The sequence below is a fragment of the Phaseolus vulgaris genome, chromosome 2, assembly GCF_051622355.1.
Source record: "Phaseolus vulgaris cultivar YP4 chromosome 2, ASM5162235v1, whole genome shotgun sequence".
In the NCBI taxonomy this organism is placed as follows: domain Eukaryota; kingdom Viridiplantae; phylum Streptophyta; class Magnoliopsida; order Fabales; family Fabaceae; genus Phaseolus; species Phaseolus vulgaris.
Window position 1 is genome coordinate 25,030,719 of NC_143499.1, and position 22,444 is coordinate 25,053,162.

Below are 22,444 nucleotides of genomic sequence, written 5' to 3' on the forward strand. Positions count from 1 at the left end.
AGGTGAGAAGTGTAGTAACTAAGAAAAATCTAAGGAATAGGACAAAGATGAAATACATCACATATAAGGCAGAAAGTCTGGATAGACGCCCAGGTGTTAGGATGAAGTTGCGTAGGGGCCACGTTGAGTGCCCGAAGGACACCCACCGTGAAGTTATCAAAAGGAAGAAAAACATGCAAGTCCGAAAACAAGCAAGGATACATGTAAAAGAAAGAACGCTCGGTAGATGACCGAGTTGAGCACACCACATCGGTCGGCTCACAAGGTTTGATGCTTATCACGTCCAGACTCACATCTAGCTTCAAAACACCGACTTGATCCAAAAAAAACAGGAACCACGTCCCTCTTCACAAACGAGCAGGTGATCCGGGTCACCTTCGAATCCACCAGTCAAACCCATGAGGAGATGATTGCTTGGAATCACCCGACCGATCAGAAGCACCAGTCAGGTCATCCTCCCTCACCACTCCCACAGGGGCAACGTTTCAATTGCCCCAACCGATAGAGTCTCAGTCGTGGAAGAACCGGACGATGATGAAGAAGAAGAAGACTGAGACGAAGAAGGAGGAGATGGAAGAGGAGAAGCGGGACCCGTAGAAGAAGTGGGATGAGACAAAGAAGAAATAACTAATAATATCTTTAAAAAGATGGAAGGACGAGAGAAGAAATAGGGATCATTCAGCGAGACACAAAATCACTTGACTATCGAAGCAAATACGCACAAAGAAACAGTGCCTCGACACTATGGAGACCCCTTATTTATACCCTTAAGGGTCTCGGAATACGAAACACCACAATCACCTCAACCGTTAGATATCCTCAGATCCAACGATTCTAAAGATACCGAAAATTGGCGCCAAAAACCCCTCATTAATGAGGGTCATATCAGGTGCGTAGGCACTGCCAAAACATCACATCGAAGAGCCCATTCGTCACATCAGATCCCGACATATCCCAACTGCTATCACAAGCACTGAATCCACCAAACGGACAATAAGACTCTTCGGGTTAAATACCCTCGAGCATGGGGGCAAATGTACTGGTATGGACCGAACGGTCAAGTACCTTGACTGAGCCGACCGAGTTTGGCACGTCCATGTAGGCCGACCGACTCACCTAAACCATTAATTCTCAAATCAAGGTCAATAAAGTTAAACTACCGTTAAGAACTAGGTAATACGCCCCTAAGTACAATCCACATGATAAAAGTGGTATAGGCTATAAGAAAAAAAAAACAAAGAAAATTATAAAGAAACCCCATATTTATAAGGTTATAATGTTCTTCTCCAATCCTTTATTTCTTGGTGTAATCCTAAATCTTAAATTTCTATTTTCCAATTTATATTTATTTATTTATTTTCAAAGCTCACCTTTATAGTTACATCTATTAAAATGAATAATAATATTTATACACCTCCTTTCTAAGTCTCTCCCGAACTGTCCAACTCAATTTGGATAAGAACAAGTTGTTTTCTGGTGTTAATGCTTTGAAACAATTAACTCTTGAAACTCTAATTCAAAATCAGTGAGTTTTTTTAGCTCAAATTCAGGTTTTAGAAGTAGAAGACAATTCTATGCTTGCATTGGTTCATTGAATTGCACGACAGAAAGAGACACGTGGCAACTTGGCTAATTTTTTTTCCAAACACGAGCTAAAGACAATTGCTTTAAAAATGTCTCATAATCGCTGTGGAGGATCCTGTTCCCACGTTAAAAGGTTGTGTTTGTGCAAGGCACGAAATTGAATAAAAACTTGGAAGGTCTCTCTTTGATCCATGGAAGCAAAAGTAGGAAGGAAGAAGAAATTTAAAACAATTTAACTAATGGAATATTTCTCGAACAAGCCTTCAAGATCCATATGCTACAATTCTTACAAAAATTGAACAGCATTAAACAACAACAACAACAAAGAATAGGTAGACCTTTATTCTAGATGGTGATCAAGAAATCACTCAGCAAACTGAACACTTCATTCAGGAGCATCAATTAGCAACTACAAGAATTCCCCTCCCAAAGCAATCGGCATCTTGCTGCAAGAATCACTATCAAGGAAACACCAAGCTTATACTTATAAGCTTCGCTTCTGCAATGTATCCAAATAATCAAATACATTTTCGGATTACTATTACTCTCTCTATTCAATAGTAGATTCAGAATAAAAACAAGATACAAAGAGTATCTTTCTCCAAAAGTACATTAACCACCCAAGAATACGCTCAGAAGAGATGTTAACAAGTTTTGAACTGAATGATTAGGATGTGGGGGAAAGAATCTCCATCACAGAAGTGAAAGTTCCAGTAACTGCAATCACAAACCCAAAAACCACAATTGCTCCATCCCAAACAAGACAACTCCACCCCAACTCGTCCTTAAAAACAATAAGATGAAACAGTGCAGGCAACACAAAACTCAACACAACACACACACTGCTTCCCACCAGGGACAAAAAATCCGCAAAATTAGGCACCAAAAGCGCCACCAAACTAATCACCAACACCATGAACCATCTCAACCACAAGCAGTACCTAGACCCACAGAACCTTCTCTCCATCACCTCATTCACAGGATTCATCATAATCGGAAAAGTGAAAAACAAATTGATACAAAGCCCCAACTGAACCAAAAGAGTAATCACCCCAGGACCCAAATTGGTGGTGATAATACCCTTAGTTTCTTCCCCAAACGCAAAGTAACCTAAACCCCCAAACAAACCAAACAACACAGAAATCGACCCCATCCCCAAACCCAAAACCCTACCGAACTTCTCCTTATCCTTGGCCTCAGTTTCCAACGGCAGAACCATTCCGATTCCCTCAAAAGCATACACAGCCACACCGATGCCGTAGAAAAACACAGACAAACCCCCGAACATTTTCAAATCGGGCCTATTCTTAACAGAAACAAAAACATCCTGGACCATGACAATACTCTTGGCAAGAAGATCAACCACGTCAGCGAAGATACTCAACGGAGCCAAAAGAGTCAAAGTGCGAACCGAAATGAGTCCTAACTGGAAGGGGAAGCAGGCCCAGAGGAACAAAACCTTGGGGGTGAAACCGAGGAAAACCGGCGTCGTTTCGTTGTTGGTAAGGAACGCGAGAGTGGAGGAAATAAAGATGAGGTAGCTGACGCAAAAGCCAGATTGGGAGAGGACGATCATGAGGTCGACGGCGAGGCGGCCCAGTGGGCCGCAGATGGTAAAACCCAGGTCACCGAAGGAGGGGATTGCGGTGAAGGGTGTTAGGGATTGGAGTTTGCGGCGCGTGAGGACGAGGAGCATCATGCAGTGGTAGGTGAGGAAAGCGACGGAGAAGAGCATGAGGAGGCCCATGAGCCAGCCCGTTCGCTTGAAGCTGTAAGGCAGGCCCAAGACGCCGGCTCCAACCACGGAGATGAAGATGTTGGCGAAGGTCTTGAGATTGGAGGACAGAGCTGGTGCCTTCCCCAGGAGAGGAGTGTCCTCTCTAGGGTAGGGTGGAAGGGAATAGGACGACGACCCTGCTTCCTCGGAGAACACCATTGTTTCTCTCTCCAATGTTCAATTCTCAGTTCTCAATTACTGCTACATAGGATTATGTTTTTTTTCAATCTCTGTTACCATTATATAAGAAGTAGGTTGGATAAAATATTGGGATATGTAGAACGTGGTCAACTTGCTATGGCGGCTATGCTTTTTCTCACTGCACCACTTTTAGTTTTCGTGTTACGCTTCTCTATACCTTTTATTTATTTATTTTATTTCATTAATTGGGGTGTTTTTTCTTTATTTTTCTCAATCTTTAATAAATAAACGAGATCTAATCTCAACTGTAAGAGGGCTCCAGATTAATGGTTCTTATTGATATTTTATTGTTTTTTTTAATACAATATATGTCCCTAACAGTTAGCAGTCCCTAACAGTAATAACTATCTTTTTTGCCAATGGAAGCATGTAGGCACTCCAAAGAAATGGCAGGTGAGTTAAGAACTACCCAACAGAGAGAGAAGTTTAGATTAAATGTCTGTAACGCTAACGTGTGTGGGTTGCATTCAGTGACTTATGTTGATTTGGAAGCGGAAAAAATTACTAAAGTCGAAAACATCATACGCACATATATGTGAAGAATTATGTAGATCTGTGATAATTTATATCTCGCTACCTTTCCTTTTTGGTGAACTGGTGGTGTGTGATACTTGGTAATTTATATTTCTATTTATTTAACATTCTTAATAGTTTAGGAATTTTATATTTTTATTTAAATATAGTATTAAATAGTTTAAAATTTCTATTTTTTTAAGATTTTTAATAATTTTTAAGAATTTTATTTCATATTTTTATTTAAATAAGATATTAAATAATTTAAAATTTGTATTTAGTTAAGGTTTTGAATAATTTAGGAAATTTATTTATTTTAAATTTTAATTTAAAAAGGATATTCAATAATTTAGAATTTGTATTTATTTAGAATTTTGAATAATTTAGGAATCTTATTTATTTTATATTTTATTTTAAATAGAAAATTAAATAAATAGTTTAGGAATTTGTATTAATTTAAAATTTTGAATAATTTAGGAATTTTATTTATAACAACTTTTTTTAAAAAAAATAAATAATTTAGGATTTTTATTTATTTAAAATTTTGAATAATTTAATAATCTTATTGATTTCATATTTTTATTTAAATAGAAAATTAAATAATTTAGGTTTTATATTTATTTAAGAACTTCAATAATCTAGAAATTTTATTTATTTTATATTTTAATTTAAACAATATATTAAATAATTTAGGATTTGTAATTATTTAAAATTTTGAATAAATTAAAATTTTATTTTTTTCATATTTTTTAAATACAAAATTAAATAATTTAGATTTATATTTATTGAAATTTTTATTTATTTCATATTTTATTTAAATACTAACATTTAATAATTTAGATTTATTTTAGAATTTTAAATAATTTAATAATTTTATTTATCTCATATTTATATTAAATAGAACATTAAATAATTTAAGATTTATATTTATTTAAAATTTTAATAATTTAAAATTTGTATTTATATAAAATATGTGTCAAAATTTGTAAAATACTTTACATAAATTTTAATTTTTTTATGTATAAAACAATTTAATCATATTATATTTTAATTTAATTTAATTTTAAGTAAAAAGGTAATTAGAATCTTATACTTTTATCTATCTTAAAAAATTATTTTATTAATTACACTTATCACATTATTATCACACTTTCATAAATTTATTTTTCTTTATTTCACGTTTTTCTTTTAATTCAAACAATCTTGACTCGAATTCCCTCCTTTAAATTAATCTTTAAATAAAATCCAAAGAAATGTTTCACATCATTACGTTCAAAGTTAAGTTAGATCAAACTCTTTCAAATTGTTCAAGGACACCTCTTTTAAATTGTATAAATACAAAATAACTATATTATTAAACACTTGTAAAAGTCAACTGATAGTACTTTTATTATAATATTAAAAAGACTGTGAAATTTAACAATAATGCTTATAGCTTCTTATAATTAGCCATATTACTATATTGTATTTGAATAGATTAATTATTAGGATTTTATTTTAATAAAGTAACATCTTTCCCTCCTAATAAATTATATATTTTATTTAAAAATTAATTACATTCTTTGTTCTTTTTATAAAATTTATGTTAGATATTATTATGAATTTTGATATCTCATTGAGTTAGACACCCCGTCTCAAAATCTACCAATCATCTATCATCACATAAAACATAAGAAAAGAAAAGAATACAAAATATGGAAGGCCAAACCAAAACTCATATAAGAAAAATGAATACAACATAAATACATAATAAAGGAAATTGGTATATATTATGGAAAAAATGCAAACTAAGATAAGGAGGCATAACAAAGTACCCAAAAAAAAGTCTGACTTATTATCAACATCCAAATTGGCCAATTTATCAACACATTTATTTCTTTCACTAAACATATGAGAAACTTTGAAATTCATACAAAAAAAAGTGCATACACCTTCTCCACCTCCCTCTAAGAGTCCAAGCAACCATTTCAGCATAAGACAAAGCTTGATGGAGCAAAGTAGACTCACTCTCCAATCAAAGTTTTTCAAACTCAACCCTTTGAGCATTTTCAATGGCAAGAATGCCCGAGTGACCTCAGCATACAAGACATTTTGATTTCCCAAAAAAGCATAAAAATCACCAATATATTTCCTACAACTTCCTTTGAAGATACTTGCATGAGCAATAGGGCTTGGAGACCTCCAAATAACACTGTTAATGTTCACTTTAGTCCAACCCACAACAAAGAAGTTCCAACACACTTGCACATGAACAAAGACCTTACCAGTCTAGTGTTAATGCTAAAAAACTTCAAAACAAAGAATTCATCCATATCATTAGAGATATTACTTGAAATCCAAATGCAGCTTAACCATGTAAATGACAAAGACCATTGGAGAGAGCACATAATTTAACGTGCTTAATAATAAAGCTATCAGGAGACTTAAAAAATGTAATAAAACCAGAATATGAAAAATTATTAAGATAAGGAAAAATATTCTAAAGTCATGACTAAATAAAACAAGTACAAGGACAACTGAAAAACAGATGGTTAATACTCTCTTATTACTCCTTACATCAGAGAGCGCATAGAACATAAAACAACACCTCTTTTCTGAACCTCATTATTAGTATGAAGCTTTATGAAATGACTTTCTAAAGCACTATAGATTTAGCACGAGGAATTGAGCTAAACCAAATTAACTTTCCTCAGTCACAAGGAGAAGAGAAAAAAAAATCTCTGACAGATCTTTGATTAAGAATCCCATTGTGCTTCATCCTCCAAATAGGAACATCAGACAGACCATAGAACATCAAATAATTAATAGAATGAATATAAAGATGTTTATAAATATCCGGAAAAAGATATCAATCAAAGTTGTAGAAATAAGACTAATTCTTTCAAGACAAGACACCTTAGTAATAATGAAATGTATTTAGGAGAACATCATAAATCATTTCAGAAATTAATTTAATCATCCTTCTTAACCGTATTATTATCATAATATTCAGTAATGTGAGACTAAATAGACCAAAAGATATTACTGTAAACAAAACCACAAGCTAACCAAAAGAGATAGGTTTTTTTTTTACCGAAATAGGCTTTGTTTTGCACCAGTATACCCTTGCAAACTCTCATCCTGTTTAGAATTGTAAACATAATTCCATTCAAGAGTAACCTTCATTTCAAATGAAACATGTTCTTAATGTTTACTCAATATTTAAAAAAGATCGAAGTTTTCATCTCACTGAGAGATCAACCAAATCGTTGAAAAGGGCACTAATAACTTTTTCAACATTCGATTAAATACCAAATTAAAAAAAGGTTTAATAAATTTTAGGTGCTTTATTGGTTTTAGTTTTTCTTAAAAGTTATAATTTCATTAGATTTTTATGACAGGTTGCAATATTTGAAAACGGTATCAAATTAAGATTATTTAGAGTAATATCATAAGAGCATTGTAGAAATGCAAACACATAGGGAGCTGCTACTCCCCTGTTTATGCTAGTTATTATAATGAAAAGACATTTGATTCTCTTCTTATTTTTTTTATCAACATTTTTAATTTAGAAATATCCTAGTGTGGTAGGCACTTGCTCGCTATATAATATGAATATCCTACATCAAATTCAGATATTTATAAGGGAATTTATTTTGATCGTGGCTATTTTATTTATTCACTAAAGGCCAAGGCGTTTGTCGGTCCCCATTAGAGAAAGGACACCACAACTTTGTTTCTCCTTTGTTCATCTTTCAAGCAAGATTTGTCCAAAAAAGTCATGTCAAGTGTGATAGGGAGTGAAGATAATTCATTCGATGTAAATCTTAAAGATGCAGATAAAATAAAAAAACTCAAATATCTGTCGTGTGTGATAGTAACAAGCTAACTAATAGCCTACCATCATCATCCAACTGGTCAGGTGTCGGTGTACCCATTCATAAGTTTGAGGTGTTGCAGTGTACTATTTCTTGTCGTTTAACCCGAAGAAGACGTGAAGTTTTTTGCTGTCAATACGGAGAACCAAGAGAAATTTAAGAAGGTATGGACACCCATAGCCATTAAGATAAGGTTTGTAGGAATTAACTCGGAGTAAACGACAAAAACACTAGGTGTTAGATTTAATTGATGGAAGTCAGTCGCATCGATTTCCACCAAATAAACAATTCCTGAATACTTAATGTGTGGGGAGTATTAAGAGTGTGAAGCAAAGACATTGTTTGTGGGACAGAGTTTGCAATATGATTACTAGAGTATGTCATATACGTCGAGTGTATTCTTATTGATACGTCTTTCTTGACGCAGAGAGAGTAGCAGTGAATTCCAAATAAAAAGGTTGGGAAGGATGCCTTTGTCTACCATTTCTCTGAAGACTTGCATGGCTTTTTGAAGGTCCCCTTTCCTACATAAGACATCTATCAGAGGACAGTATGTTTCTGTATTGGGTGCACAACCTCTTGCGATCATGTCTTCCACCAACTTCAAGGCATTCTCAACTCTTCCCTGTCTGCAAAACCCCGTGATGACAGCATTGAGTGTAGATGGAATGGGAAAACAGTTATTAGCAATCATTTCATTCATCAGCTCAACTGCCTCTCGGACACTACCTTGTTGGGAAAATCCATGAACAAGGCAGTCATAAACTAAAATACTTGGAATTCCACCTTCATCAGTCATCTGATCATATACCCTCTTTGCATCCTCAATAGATCCCTTCTTGCAGTGCTCTAAAATCTTCAGGCTTCTGTCAACAGCTCTAGGGAACAAGTTCCCCATCTTTGTAAGAAACTCAGCTGCCTCATCAAATCGGTTTTGCTTAAACAGGCCATATATTATGCTATTATAAGGACTGATGTGCCCTCTAGAGCCTTCTTTGCTTTCCTCCATTAGCTCCAAAATAGAAAAACCATCTTCAATTCTTCCTTCTAAACACAGACCCCTAATTAATGAGTCGAATGTAACAAAGTTCCATTGGATCCCATCTATTTTCATATCATTAAATAGATCAAGAGCCAAATCCAACATCCCAGATTCACAAAAGCCAGATATCAGTGCATTAAAGGTATCCACATTTGGAAGACAGCCTTTACTCTCCATCTGCTTCAAAAAATGAAGCCCAACCTTCACCTTCCCCACTCCACAAAATCCCTTTATCAAGGTGTTGTAAGCCACAACATCTAGCGAACCTCCCATGCTCTCAACTCTCTCTAAAACCTCAGCAGCCTCTGTGGCGCGGCCAGAATTGCATAGAATTTCCAGCACCTTAGTAACAGAGACAGTATCAGGCACAAATCCCAGGCTAAAACTCTTCTCCAGCAGGACAAGAGGCTGAACTGAATTCACTTCCTTACAGTACCCAGATATCAAAATATTAAAGGTAACATCATTAGGCTCCTCCATCTCACTCATCAAGCTCCTAGCCCTCCCTACCTTCCCATTCCTACAAAGCGCATGAAGCAAAGTGTTGTAAACCACAGTGTTTGGAGTAACCCCTCTGGACTTAATAAGCTGCAAGAGCTTAAAACCTTCACCTATCCTATTAGTGAGGCACATCCCTTTCATCAAAATCCCAAAAGTGTAATCGTCCCCCTCAACCCCACTCGCCATCATGCTCTTTCTATAAAATTCCCGGGCCATGTCAATGTCCTCCTTCACAAGGACATCCAAAATTGAGTTGAAAATCTTGAGGGAGGGACTGCCATGGAACTTGTACGCCAAGTCAAGTACTTTGATTACAGTTCTAATCATCCGCGCTCGGCCGAGGCCGCGGATGATGGTGACGAAGATGGCATCATTGGGTGGTACACCGAGTGATTGGGGCATTTCGTCGAGCAGTTGCTTGACAGTGTCGAAACGGCGGAAGGTGCAGAGCTTGTGAATCAAGGCGCGGTATGTGGATTGAGAATGGGCGAAGTTGGGAACAGTGGACGCCCATCTGAAGCATTCCAACGCTTGGGTAGCAGATTTCTGGTCCAGTATCAGCTGCGAAACATGCTCCTCGGTTGGTGCAGAAGAAGAATACGAAGATGAAGATGAAGATGTAGATGAAAGCGTTTGGAATTGGAAACGCCTTAGATAAGGGATTGAGGAGGATCTACGATATGCCAATGCTTTCCAAAGTTTATGCATCTCATCAATCGAGGCTAAGTGCAAAGATTATTCAGAGTAAAAAATCTTGCTATAAACAATGACTTTCCCAATGAACAAATCGCCTCACTCAATCCAAATGTTTTCCCGTTAAAGAAAAAATGAGTCATTTTTGTCTATTCTTATTGAGTATCTATATCTATATACGTATATAAATTAAACTCTTCAGCATTTAAACACCATCCTTTCCCAAAGATTAATGGGTCTAACATTCGTAACTCTTGATAATCATCCCTAAGTTTTTACTGGTTCTCTGCTCCGCTATGGGATTTACTTCTGAAAGCTTATGTTTTCTTGATTATTGTATATATTTAACACCCTTTTTTCTTATAAAGGAAGGGGCCTAAAGTCCAAACAAAGGGACACTAACCACAGAAAAGGACAGCTGAATCATTTGCTGACAAAGGAATGCAAAGAAAAATAGGAAGACTTTTATTCATGCTCTTCAACTATATCAACCTACACCCTCTTCTTTCATTATACAAGTTTACTTACAATTGTAATTCTGAATTAAGAAAGTGTTTCCTTTCATTCCAAAAAGATTATTGTCCATTCCGGGTTAACCTTTTCTAAAATGAACAAAAGAATGTGTTGATATTATTGGAGCTTAGGAATAGCATAAAAAATTCTATGGCCTGAGATCATGCTCATGCCTTATCTTGCGCGCTGGACCATTAGCTTCTATGAAAATGTGATTGCACAACAAGGATTCCAGGGAATTAGTACTAGAGAGAATATCCCTGACAAGATTGTAGCAATGAGGCTGAACATGAACACTATCAATCCTTCCTAAGTATTATGTCCATTTATCTTTTTAACAGAATCATTTTCAACTTTGATAAGTGATTATCTGTTTTTCCTTTAATTTGCCAAATGTGTGCAGGCAAAGACAGGTCAACAACAATAAGAAAACATGGTGAATGTTCCTAACAAATTTACAATGACTTGAAAATGTTGTAAAAGATAAACTATGGGGGGGGAATACAAATCATTTACTTCATAGCTCTTTTCAGTGGACAATGGAAGTTTGCTACTATTGTGTTGTGTATTTGTATCACTTCCCGCCATTGAAAATGGGAAGACTGACACTGAAGGATACTCAAAAATTGGACTTCAAGAAGCTTGTTGTAGACAACAAGACCAGAAGTATGTGCGAACCTTGCCGGGTGATAGTCCTTGTAATAATCATATAGTACAAGTAATGAAGGCTCAGAATCTGATTGGTAGGTACTCCCCAATTCGAGTTGTTACAAGTCGTGTAACATTATTATTGACATTTAAGCAAACAACAATATTCAAGGGCAGTAGGGGTAGCAGTTAGTCAGAAAAATCCCCACTGAAGAACACCCTACTCAATAATCTGTACAAATCAGCAACAACATTTATTCATCTACCATTCAAGACACCCTTGAGAAGATCAAGGCCCTCAGCAGAAATACTCCTCCTCCTATATGATCTAGGAATTTCAATTTTAGAAGGTGGATCTTTGGAGAAACACACAATCACTACTGTGAGGTTGTCACATGTGTTGCGTTGGAGGGCCTCCAAAACAAGTACTTTTGCACATTTGTTGGGATCATTATGCTGCATGAGCTCCTTCCTCACCATTGTCACGGCACACTGGCTGCTCATCACATCCCACAATCCATCACAGCCCATTATCAAAAACTCATCCTCTTCGGTCAGCACAATCTCCTCCAGCTCCGGCTCGCAGCTTAAAGGACTCTTAGAACCTTTAGTGCCTTTTATGTGCCAATCTCCAAGAGCACGAGCAACTGATAGTTGGCCATTAAGGTATCCATCATAGATAACCCCACCCAGTTTTTCAATTCTTAATCTTTCAGAAGTGCAATTTGGTTTATGGTCTTTGGAAAGTTCAACGGCTCTGCCCCGTTTGCCCAATACAGCACGAGAATCTCCTGCATTGGCAATCAGCATGGAACTGCAAAATAGATTACTAGTACAATTAACACCATTTGCTTGTGCTAGAAGCATGCATTAAAATTCATATATGCAACCACCAACAGCGTCTAAAAATCATTATTCTAATCATATAGTTCTCAGTCCTTACCTTCCCAACATAAAGGCTATCAGAGCGGTGGTGCCTGAAGAGCTATCAAGAGCACTGGCATCTCTAAAAGCAAGATCAGCCTTCACAAATGCGCTCTTAATTGCTTTCTTAATGCCAAATGGGAAATGGGCATCTTCAACTATAAACTTGAGGATGTTCTTTCTCGTAAATGATGCTGCGTCAACACCACCATGTCCATCAAATACCTGTATATCATCAATCCCCATGAATACCTAATCTAAGGGACATGCAAAAGGCAACGGGATTGGAATACTAATCAAAACATGGTAGTCAAAGAAATAATTTCTATGATGTATTAATCTTTGTAAATCTTTTAGGTCAATGTGGTAAATCAGTGATTGGGAACTCATTCATATCTTATGGAATATTGCTCCACTTATGAAGAGAATTTGCCCACTTCATTAGGTTAATAATAGGATCGATCTAACTCAACACAAGAAACATACCCCATAAAATGCTGCAGGAGAAGCAATGTTTGCTCCAAGACCGTCACATTCACTAAGAATATCAATGCATATGAATTCATCCTCCATGTACTGCTTTGGTCCTTTATCAGAATAGCTTCCAGATCGAATATCAAGTGGAAAGTGTGATTTTTTTTCTGTTCTTGATTTAAGTCCAATAATATTAATATTTGATTCCTAGACAGAAGAAGATAGGGCATAATTACTGGCTAGGACTACGTCAAAATATATGGATAATAGCAGCTTGAACAAATAAACAATCCATTTTCTTTACATGGAATTAATTGTCTTTCTATGCTTTCATAGACATGAACACTATACTTGAAACAAACCGGTCAAAACAAGGACATAAACCAACAAATTGCTCAAAAGTTTAATAGTAAAATGCCATTTCAACTTTCAAGAAAAGTTATCCTACGGATTGCAGCTTTTATAAATCACCAGAAATTATATCGACCCTTTTGCAATTAGCTGCAGATTCAATCGGATCCAGATGCACGTTTGAAAACTGTTTGAGAAATAGGAAATCATGTCTGGGATATGGAAGTTATAACTATTAGCTTCTCAATAAACGCATAAAACTACATATCAAAGGTGGAACGAAACACGCCAAAAGCCTCTTTTGTAACAATACAACTACTATATTAACAAGTCCTAGGATAATATCAAAACAATAAATGAGAGGAAACAATATGTTCCAAGCTTTCCTAAATCCTATGTTTCTTTCAACCAAATTGTGTCGAGCCATCAAAATGCTGCACAGGTGTTGTTGAATTGAATCTAGTTGATATCCAACCCACAAGAACAGAAACATGGAATTTCAATTTGATTATACTAACCGGTTCAGCAGACCAAGAAGAGCTGCTGAAATGTCGCATAGACGAATAGTCCCTGGGAGGCTTCCCTGAATTCTGATTCAAATTCCCCACCGTATCCCCATTCAGGTCCTCCATGGAACCCTCACTACTACGCCTGGGGCAGGGGCATGCACCACTAACACCACCACTCATTGTATCTGCCTCACACGTGCAACATTTCCTTGTCCCATATCACCAATCCACCAATCAATCACAACCACAACCAAACAAAGAGCTTAAAAATTTATTTTTTCATAATATTTATTTATTTTAATTTACCCTTATACCAGAAGCTTCTCCAAAACTATTCAAACAACCACCACACCCGAGAAAGAAGCCATTTTTAAAGCACCCCAGAAGAACACACAGGCAGATACAGCTATAGGAAACGTGGTTGGCACTTGATCCAAGCAAAAAAGAAAAACTGTAGCGAAGGCAACCGTGAGAAACACGAGAAAAATGTGGTAGCGTGCAGAGAAAGGAAGAAATGGTGGTGGCAAAGTGAGAAGATTAAGAGCAGAAAAACGAAGACCAATATAGATATAAATGGATATGAGAGAGAAGGGGGAACCGTTGAGAAGAGTATATATAAAGTGATTGGCAAATGCAAGTTTTGCGGTCGCCATTGTAGCGCTTGAAAGGAACTGACATGTGGCTTCTTCTGCTGCCATTTGTGTTACTAGTTGACCGGATACAAGGCCTTCTGCTCCTCCAACCTCTTGCATTCCATCATCATTTTTCTTTCATCATATCAACATACTAATCATACTAATCATTCTTTTCACATTTTTCTATATAAATTCTCACCAAAATAACAAGGTCAACACATTCTCTTACCTTAATATATTTTTCGAATATTAACCTTTTTATTTCTTAATCATTGTACTGAAGTATGTTACTCACTTCAACTTGGAGGAATCAAATTTATAAGAGAATCCCAATTATCTGAACTCAGCAACTATACAATTTTTATCACCTGTTATTATCAAATTATGTACAACCAATTCATTTCACGCATATAAACAAATAAATTCACTAAAAACTTCTAATCCTTACAATTTATTTTGCCCCTAATTTTTGTAACTATTTTTTCCAACGGTATTAGTTCAATGTTAAAATAATTAAGATGAATACTTGTATTTGAGAGTTTAACTGTAAAGGCATTAATATTTATTTATTCTTTATTTATAATTTTTTCTACTTAAAAATAAATAATTTTAAAAAAAAAATAGTTTACTTCCTTAGTGTATTATCGTGTCAAACTAAATAATATATTAAGTTATTTTTTTATGTTATTTTTCTAAATAAAACAGTTCTTTTAAATATTTTAGGGGTGCAGTAGTTCTCAAGTTAATGCATGCATAATTAATGGCATGTGCTCTGGTCACGTATTCAGAGAGTTTATCAAGTTGCTAATTTTTTTTGACAAAGTTTGAGTTGGATTTAGATACTTCTAACATTTCTAATGTTTTCTATTCTTTTATTGACTTTTGCACTATTGACGTATAGAACATTTTCATTTATTATCAAGAGCAATGATTAATACTACCCAATATTTTTAATATATATAGAATTTTTTTATTTTATTTTAATGGGAGACTATAACCAATAAATTTTGATAATTGATGTATTGAATGATGAATATTATAAAATTTTGCAATTATACATCTTTTTAAGACAATGAAATTCAATCTAAAATATTGGAAATAATTTTTTCCATTAACTATTCATTATTTTATAAAGAAGTTTTTATCTCATTCTCTATGTAAAAGGAACTTGTGAAAAAGAGAAGTCTAAGTAAGTGAGAATACAGAGAATAAATGAAATGAGAATTGATATTCATCATAATTTGAGATTAAAAATTCTAGTAAGAAGCTATAGAATTGTATTACATCCTCCTATAGTGAGATTAAGTGTTATCATCGTAGGGTGAAATAAACAAATATTGTAATAATACTTTATTATAGTAAAAACATTTTTGACATTTTTTAGACTAAATTAGATGAGTTTTTACTTCTCAAGTTAATGATATTTTTTCATATTAATTTTTTCTTTATATCATTATCTTATTTTATTCTATTTTTTTATCTATTTATTATTTCTGTCCGTAATTATCTCAAAAAGACTATTTTTTAATTCAACAACATCATAACATATAACAAAATTTATAACATTTTAAAAGGCTAAATACAAAATGGACGACAAAAAGAATAGGACGACATATCCAAGAAAGTTATAAATTAAAATAAAAAGTGATTAATTTTTACATTTATCTAAAACATTAATATGAAAAAGATTTTAAAGTAGATTAGAAAAGTCTATAACAAATAAAGTATGAGTCTTAATTTTTTAATTTATCTGTACATTTTCTTATTATTCGACTATCATTTTTTTTTAACAAATTTCCTCACTTTTCTTTTTTTATATTTTAGCATCATATTTTTTAATTTCCATACACTTTACCAATTTCTTAAATAAATAATAACTCAGTAAATAAAAAAGGTAAAAGCAACTTTGAATTTATTTTCATATTTTATTTTTTGTTTCAAGGCACGTTAATACGTAATTGGATATTTAATAAATGAATAAATATGAAACTAAAATACATGCCAATAAACTATAAGAAAAAAACCTGAACAGTAAAAATTTACAGAATAATAGTTAAATAATAAAATGAACAATAAAGAAGAATCATTAAATTATTAGTTATAATAGTAACATAAAAGAAAATAAACTATGTCTACATCACTTTTGTTTTGTTCTCTTATTCTGTTTTTTTGATGACTTTATTTTGTGGATTGAGAAGGACGTTATACCGTAAATGAAACATTGCTTTCGACACACTTTACTGTCAACACAGTTACACAGTATTAAGCTTATTTTTTATTTCACTTTAAATTGTGCTAAAAAATCAAATTTCAATTAATATTGAAATTGATCTAAAATAATAATAAAATTGTGTTACGCAGATAAATATTAAAATCGTATTAAAATTTATTTATTTTAATAATTTTTAAAATTTTATCTATTTTAATAATTAATTTACAAAATTATTCTACTTTCGTAAAAAAAAAACTCATAACCAATAACTTTACTTTGAGGCGGAGATCCCGTCATGTGTTTCACATGAAAAATCAAACATATTACTACTATTATTAGTATTTTATAGTAAATATACCAATTGTCACTACATGACAGTCCTTAAAGTTGGAAGGGGTTCAAATCTGTGCTGTTGTGGACACGACAATTATCTCCAACTGTTTCGAGGCAATTTCACACTTTGAGGTGCAATTTCAGTACCCAATTTATTGGTGCCAAGGGTCATTATTGCACATCATCACTCAAATAAAACAGAAGGAGGAGCAATATCTTCCCAGTGGCATTAATTTTGATGGACCATATCTCCCCTCACCAACCTTAGCATTAGCAATAGCCTTAATTCCAATTTCTCCCCCATTTACTTTTCTTTTCATCAGTGTTCAAATTCTTCATATTCCACTATGTTTTTCAAGGTCTCTTGCTTTTACTTTTGGTTCCCTCTTCCTGTGCAAGTATTGGCCACTGGTTAAAGTTTGTCTTTTTGTGAATCTACCAGGCATGTATAATCCTTTTTGAGAAAAGTTGTATTTTTACATGTTGGTGTATTGCAAATCTGTACTTGTTTGCCTTAGTTGTAGGCACTTTAGTGTTTTTTTGTTTCCCCATCGAATGTTTGTCTAAGATTTATTTATATTTGGTATGTTTAAGATTTGGTTTTTGAATTTGTGAGCTATCTTGTTTTGGGGGGAGGGGGGGTTCTATTACTACCTCTTTTCAAGAACTATCTCTTTTCAAGATGTTAGTTTAGTTACTAGTAGTTGTTGTACTTTCTTTTAGAAAATAAAACAGAATTGGAGATATTGCTTCACTTGTTTGTAGAGGAGGTTGTTCATTTGTGGTTATTGTTTAACAGGCCCCTTATCCAACCATGATTAAAGTTTGGCCCTTGGTTTTCATGATTCTCTCCATTGGATGCTTTTCAAATGGGCGTGGCGGGCAAAATTCCACAGTACCAGATTTTGTAAATATTGGGGCTCTCTTCTCCTTCAATACCAGTGTTGGTAGAACTATAAAAGTTGCATTAGAAGCTGCCTTTGAAGATATAAATTCTGATCCAACTATTCTTGGTAGAACCAAGCTAAACCTCTCACTGCAAGAAGATTCTAAGTACAGAGGTTTCCTGAGCATTGCCGAGGGTATGTCTTTCATAGTATCACCCTTGTTATGTGTTAAAACCATAAAAATAATCTTTCTCAGCCACAGATCAAGTTACTTCAACTCTGTGAAATTATAGCTCTACGTGATAACAGTTTTGCAGGTCATGGCAAGACAGACGGTGGCGATAATAGGCCCCCATAGTTCTGTAACAGCTCATGTCATAACTAATATTGCAAATGAGCTCCAAGTTCCTCTTTTGTCATTTTCAGCTTTAGACCCTACTCTTTCTTCACTTCAATTCCCATTCTTCATTAGAACTTGCCATAGTGATCTTTTTCAAATGACTGCAATAGCAGACCTTATTGACTACTATGGCTGGAAAGATGTTATCGCTGTCTACCCTGACGATGATAATGGGAGAAATGGAATTGGCGCATTAGGTGATAAGCTTGCGGAGAGGCGTTGCAAGATATCATATAAAGCAGCTTTGAGTCCCCAAGCATCTATGGAAGAGATTACTAATGTGCTTGTGCAGGTGGCTCTGGCAGAATCACGGGTAATAGTTGTTCATGGCAATACTCTACTTGGCCCCCAGGTGTTTACAGTTGCAAAGAATCTAGGAATGATGGGAACTGGTTATGTCTGGATAGCCACTGCCTTCCTCTCTGCTCTGCTTGATATCAACTATCCCCCTTCTCCTGATTCAATGGATGAAATTCAAGGAGTTCTTACACCACGTATCTACACGCCAGATTCACAGCGCAGAAGAAGTTTTGTTTCTAGGTGGAAAAACTTGACTAGTGGAAATACTGCGAATGTCAAACTTGGATTGAGTTTTTTACCTCTCTTTGCATATGACACTGTTTATGTACTTGCTCGTGCTCTTGATGCATTTTTCAAAGAAGGTAACCAAATTACATTCTCAACTGATTCAAAGCTATCTAGCATACATGGAAACAACTTGAATCTTGAGGCCTTGAAAATCTTTAATGAAGGAAATATGTTACGTAGTAACATCTATGAGGTAAACATGGTTGGTGTATCAGGTCCATTCAAGTTTACATCTGATAGAAACCTTGCTAATCCTGCATATGAAATCATTAATGTGATTGGAACAGGAACTCGGAGGATTGGTTATTGGTCTAATTACTCTGGTTTATCAGTTGTTCCTCCAGAAACTCTTTATTCCAAACCAGTCAATCTTGCCAGGAAAAATCAAAAGCTGTTTCCTGTGATTTGGCCTGGAAACACAGATGAGAGACCTCGTGGTTGGGTTTTTCCAAACAATGGAAGGCTCTTAAAGATTGGAGTACCAAGAGGTGTTAGTTACCAAGAATTTGTCTCACAGATAAAAGGCACTGATATGTTTGAGGGTTTCTGCATTGATGTATTTCTTGCTGCGGTGAATCTGTTGCCTTATGCTGTCCCCTACAGGTTCATCTCATACGGGGATGGTAAGAACAATCCTAGCATGACTGAGCTTGTCCGTCTGATCACAACGGGTGTGAGTATCATGCCGATAACCTTTTGTGCAGTTTGGATGTTTTATGGTAATCCTCCAAGACCAATTTTCTTCTTCTCATGCAGGAATTTGATGGTGCGGTAGGTGACATTGCAATTACTACAGAAAGAACAAGGATGGTGGATTTTACTCAGCCATATATTGAGTCTGGTCTAGTGGTAGTAGCTCCCGTTGGGAAGGCAGAATCTCATGCTTTGGCCTTTTTGGCCCCTTTTACACCAAAGATGTGGTGTGTCACAGCTGTCTTTTTCATATTAGTGGGAGCTGTTGTTTGGATTTTGGAGCATAGGGTAAATGATGAATTTAGGGGACCACCCAAAAAACAAGTAGTTACCATTTTATGGTAAGGAAATCTGGCATCTCTCCTCTTTGGACCTTTTTTAGAACTCATCTTTGTTAATGGTACATACTACAATTATAAAGAGGCTTCAATTTTCCTATTATATTTATGTGTATACAGCTTTGTTTGTAACAAACTTGAGGTAGGAACAATTATGTTTGTAACTTGTTTGGTTTGCATCTTGCAGGTTTAGCTTTTCAACAATGTTCTTTTCCCACAGTAAGTGCCAAACTTTTGTCTTTTGTGACATCTATTGTCAAAGTGATAGCTCCCCTTCGATTAATCAAGCTGCTTTTCTCTAAACCATGTAGGGGAAAATACAGTGAGCACACTTGGTCGTGCTGTGTTGATTATATGGTTATTTGTAGTTCTTATAATTAACTCAAGTTATACGGCAAGTCTAACCTCAATCCTCACAGTGCAACAGCTTTATTATTCCATTAAAGGCATTGAAAGTCTAGTAAATAGCAAAGAACCTATCGGCTACACGCAGGGTTCTTTTGCAAAAAACTATTTAGTTCAGGAAATTCATATTGAGGAGTCCAGGCTAGTTCCTCTGACAACACCAGAAGACATTGCTAGAGCACTGAGAAATGGCCCCAAAAATGGGGGTGTTGCTGCTTACATTGATGAGCGTGCCTACACTGACATCTTCCTCTCTAGCCGTTGTGATTTTACTGTCGTAGGTCAGGAGTTCACGAGAAATGGTTGGGGATTTGTAAGTATCACATGCCCTTTACCTTGGTTTTTTTCTTTTCCTCTTGGAAGAAGCAAGTGTGACAATATGATCTGCAGCTCATGTTGCATACTTAACTGCTACTGTCAATGGACTTTATGCTTGGGTAAACAAGGATAGGTCATTTCAATCTACAGAAACATAACCTACCTGCAAAATTCAGACCAACTGCCTATAGAGCAAGGGCATTGTTAATGACTAAAAACACATATTAAAGAATGAAAATAACATTTTTTTACTCATGTTAAAGAAGAAAATATTAAGTGTTTTTTGAATGTTTGAGATATTGGATATTTATACTTGGCATCAAATAGTTTCTAAGGCAGAGGTTACCGAAACCCATATAGGAATCACCCTAGCCGTTCCTAATCTTGGAATTCATTAATTCTTTCTGCCATATATGATCATAAACACAGCCGCCCAAGATCCGGTGATACATTTGTAGAATCATGAAACATCAATAGTACAACTTTGTTTTGGAGGCAAAGTGGAAAAACAAATGTGATTTTCTTTATATATTATATGCTTTACTTGATCATTTTTCCCCATGTTATATTCTTAATCTATTTACTATTCGAATGAATTAGTCCAACTTGCTGAACTTAAATAGGAAAAAAGATTGAAGGAAATTACCATTCAATATTTAGTTTAACGACTATACATTGGAAGTGTAAAAAAGGTATACTAATTAGAAATCACAGTTGATGTGAGTTTTAAGGCAATCATTGTAAAACTCAACAAATCTGCCATACAGTTTGTGATTGGATGAATGTGTAAAACAACTTTGTTCAGTGTTAGTGCATTACCTATTTTTTCTTTAGTTTTTTACATTTTGAGTACAACATGCTTAGTACTAGTCCTTGGAATCAAGTTCAAGATTAATATACTCCTTAGTTCTTGGTTCCCATATTTGATGTTACCAACTTTGGTAATATGTCTTGTTTTCCTTCATTTTTCTTCAGGCTTTTCCACGGGACTCACCATTAGCAGTTGACATGTCAACTGCCATATTGCAAATGATAGATAGTGGAGATTTGCAAAGGATCCATGACAAATGGCTTTTGAGTAGCGCTTGCTTATCACAAGGGGCAAAGCTTGAAGTGGAAAGACTCCAACTTAAAAGCTTTTGGGGCCTCTATGCTATTTGTGGACTTGCCTGCTTGCTTGCACTCTTCATGTATCTCATACAGATTTTGAAGCAATACCACAAGCACTACTCAAAGGAACCTGAGTCCCCTGACGGCCAAAATGTTGGATCATCAAGATCTTCACGTCTTAAAACTTTCCTTTCATTTGCAGATGAGAGAGAAGAGACTGTTAAGAGCAGATCCAAGAGAAGGAAAATGGAGAGGATCTCATACAGAACCACTGAAGGAAGCTCATCCATCGACTCGAATAAGGGATATGCTTCACGCAGAAGTGAATATGCTAGTGAAGTATTATGACCAACATTTCTACATGGATCAGCAACACTCTTATTCCTACTGCAACTAGTGGTCTACTAGAACTTCCTCTTTTTCCTTTTAAGAAAATATATGTAGGATAAATTAAAACTTTGGCTAGCTATATGTAACACTTCTTTTAACTTGGTTTTTAATTCTTCATATATGTAGGATAAATTAAAACTTTGGCTGGCTATATGTAACACTTCTTTTAACTTGGTTTTTAATTCTTCACATATGTAGGATAAATTAAAACTTTGGCTGGCTATATGTAACACTTCTTTTAACTTGGTTTTTAATTCTTCATATATGTAGGATAAATTAAAACTTTGGCTAGCTATATGTAACACTTCTTTTAACTTGGTTTTTAATTCTTCATATATGCAGAAAAAAGGGTTTTCAGTTTATACTAAATATACATTAATCATTTTCAATCCTCTTGCTGACTGTAGTCACAATAAAAGTGTCATTTATGTCTTATGTGACCAATGGATTAAAACATAACATCACTCTATATCTGACTAACTGCTTTTAATTAATGTCTTGGTCTATTTAATTACGTGGAATTGTTTACTTTAGTTTTTTTTATAGGT

The 22,444-nt window shown here is 34.8% G+C and overlaps 4 protein-coding genes across 7 annotated transcripts; 1 reads left to right on the forward strand and 3 right to left on the reverse strand.

Moving 5' to 3' along the window:
- Window positions 1–1,805: 1,805 nt before the first annotated feature.
- On the reverse strand, window positions 1,806–3,699 carry LOC137811039 (Transmembrane amino acid transporter family protein). Its single transcript, XM_068612601.2, has one exon. The coding sequence runs from the start codon at window positions 3,518–3,520 to the stop codon at window positions 2,252–2,254; it is 1,269 nt and encodes a 422-aa protein (XP_068468702.2). The 5' UTR covers window positions 3,521–3,699; the 3' UTR covers window positions 1,806–2,251.
- A 4,448-nt stretch (window positions 3,700–8,147) lies between these two features.
- Window positions 8,148–10,804, reverse strand: LOC137811040 (Pentatricopeptide repeat (PPR) superfamily protein). The gene has a single exon (XM_068612602.2). The coding sequence runs from the start codon at window positions 10,181–10,183 to the stop codon at window positions 8,303–8,305; it is 1,881 nt and encodes a 626-aa protein (XP_068468703.2). The 5' UTR covers window positions 10,184–10,804; the 3' UTR covers window positions 8,148–8,302.
- Window positions 10,805–11,079: 275 nt separating this feature from the next.
- On the reverse strand, window positions 11,080–14,372 carry LOC137811041 (putative protein phosphatase 2C 47). 2 transcript variants are annotated; one of them, XM_068612603.2, is made up of 4 exons: window positions 13,597–14,372; window positions 12,740–12,934; window positions 12,273–12,478; window positions 11,080–12,143 (listed from the first exon to the last, which is right to left on the reverse strand). In XM_068612603.2, the coding sequence occupies exons 1-4, from the start codon at window positions 13,765–13,767 to the stop codon at window positions 11,588–11,590; spliced, it is 1,128 nt and encodes a 375-aa protein (XP_068468704.1). In that variant the 5' UTR covers window positions 13,768–14,372; the 3' UTR covers window positions 11,080–11,587. The 2 variants fall into 2 exon arrangements, with proteins under 2 accessions (XP_068468704.1, XP_068468705.1); XM_068612604.2 differs by lacking the exon at window positions 12,740–12,934 and having other exon boundaries at window positions 13,597–13,865.
- A 2,438-nt stretch (window positions 14,373–16,810) lies between these two features.
- LOC137811042 (glutamate receptor 3.6) lies at window positions 16,811–22,047 on the forward strand. 3 transcript variants are annotated; one of them, XM_068612607.2, is made up of 7 exons: window positions 16,811–16,899; window positions 17,567–17,849; window positions 17,964–19,315; window positions 19,399–19,676; window positions 19,861–19,892; window positions 19,985–20,391; window positions 21,372–22,047. In XM_068612607.2, exons 2-7 carry the CDS (start codon window positions 17,582–17,584, stop codon window positions 21,852–21,854), a joined length of 2,820 nt encoding a protein of 939 aa, XP_068468708.2. In that variant the 5' UTR covers window positions 16,811–16,899; window positions 17,567–17,581; the 3' UTR covers window positions 21,855–22,047. The 3 variants fall into 3 exon arrangements, with proteins under 3 accessions (XP_068468708.2, XP_068468707.2, XP_090154544.1); XM_068612606.2 differs by having other exon boundaries at window positions 16,846–17,209; XM_090298418.1 differs by lacking the exon at window positions 16,811–16,899 and adding an exon at window positions 17,251–17,350.
- The last annotated feature ends 397 nt before the right edge of the window (window positions 22,048–22,444 follow it).

Coding starts and splice junctions, on each gene's coding strand:
- LOC137811039 (XM_068612601.2), bottom strand. CDS start 3,520: ATGGTGTTCTCCGAGGAAGCAGGGTCGTCGTCCTATTCCCTTCCACCC.
- LOC137811040 (XM_068612602.2), bottom strand. CDS start 10,183: ATGCATAAACTTTGGAAAGCATTGGCATATCGTAGATCCTCCTCAATC.
- LOC137811041 (XM_068612603.2), bottom strand. CDS start 13,767: ATGAGTGGTGGTGTTAGTGGTGCATGCCCCTGCCCCAGGCGTAGTAGT. Junction 12,479..12,739: donor CTCCTGCAGCATTTTATGGG/GTATGTTTCTTG, acceptor GATGATATACAG/GTATTTGATGGACATGGTGG. Junction 12,144..12,272: donor ATAGCCTTTATGTTGGGAAG/GTAAGGACTGAG, acceptor TCTATTTTGCAG/TTCCATGCTGATTGCCAATG.
- LOC137811042 (XM_068612607.2), top strand. CDS start 17,582: ATGATTAAAGTTTGGCCCTTGGTTTTCATGATTCTCTCCATTGGATGC. Junction 19,316..19,398: donor TCCGTCTGATCACAACGGGT/GTGAGTATCATG, acceptor CTTCTCATGCAG/GAATTTGATGGTGCGGTAGG. Junction 19,893..19,984: donor AACAATGTTCTTTTCCCACA/GTAAGTGCCAAA, acceptor TAAACCATGTAG/GGGAAAATACAGTGAGCACA.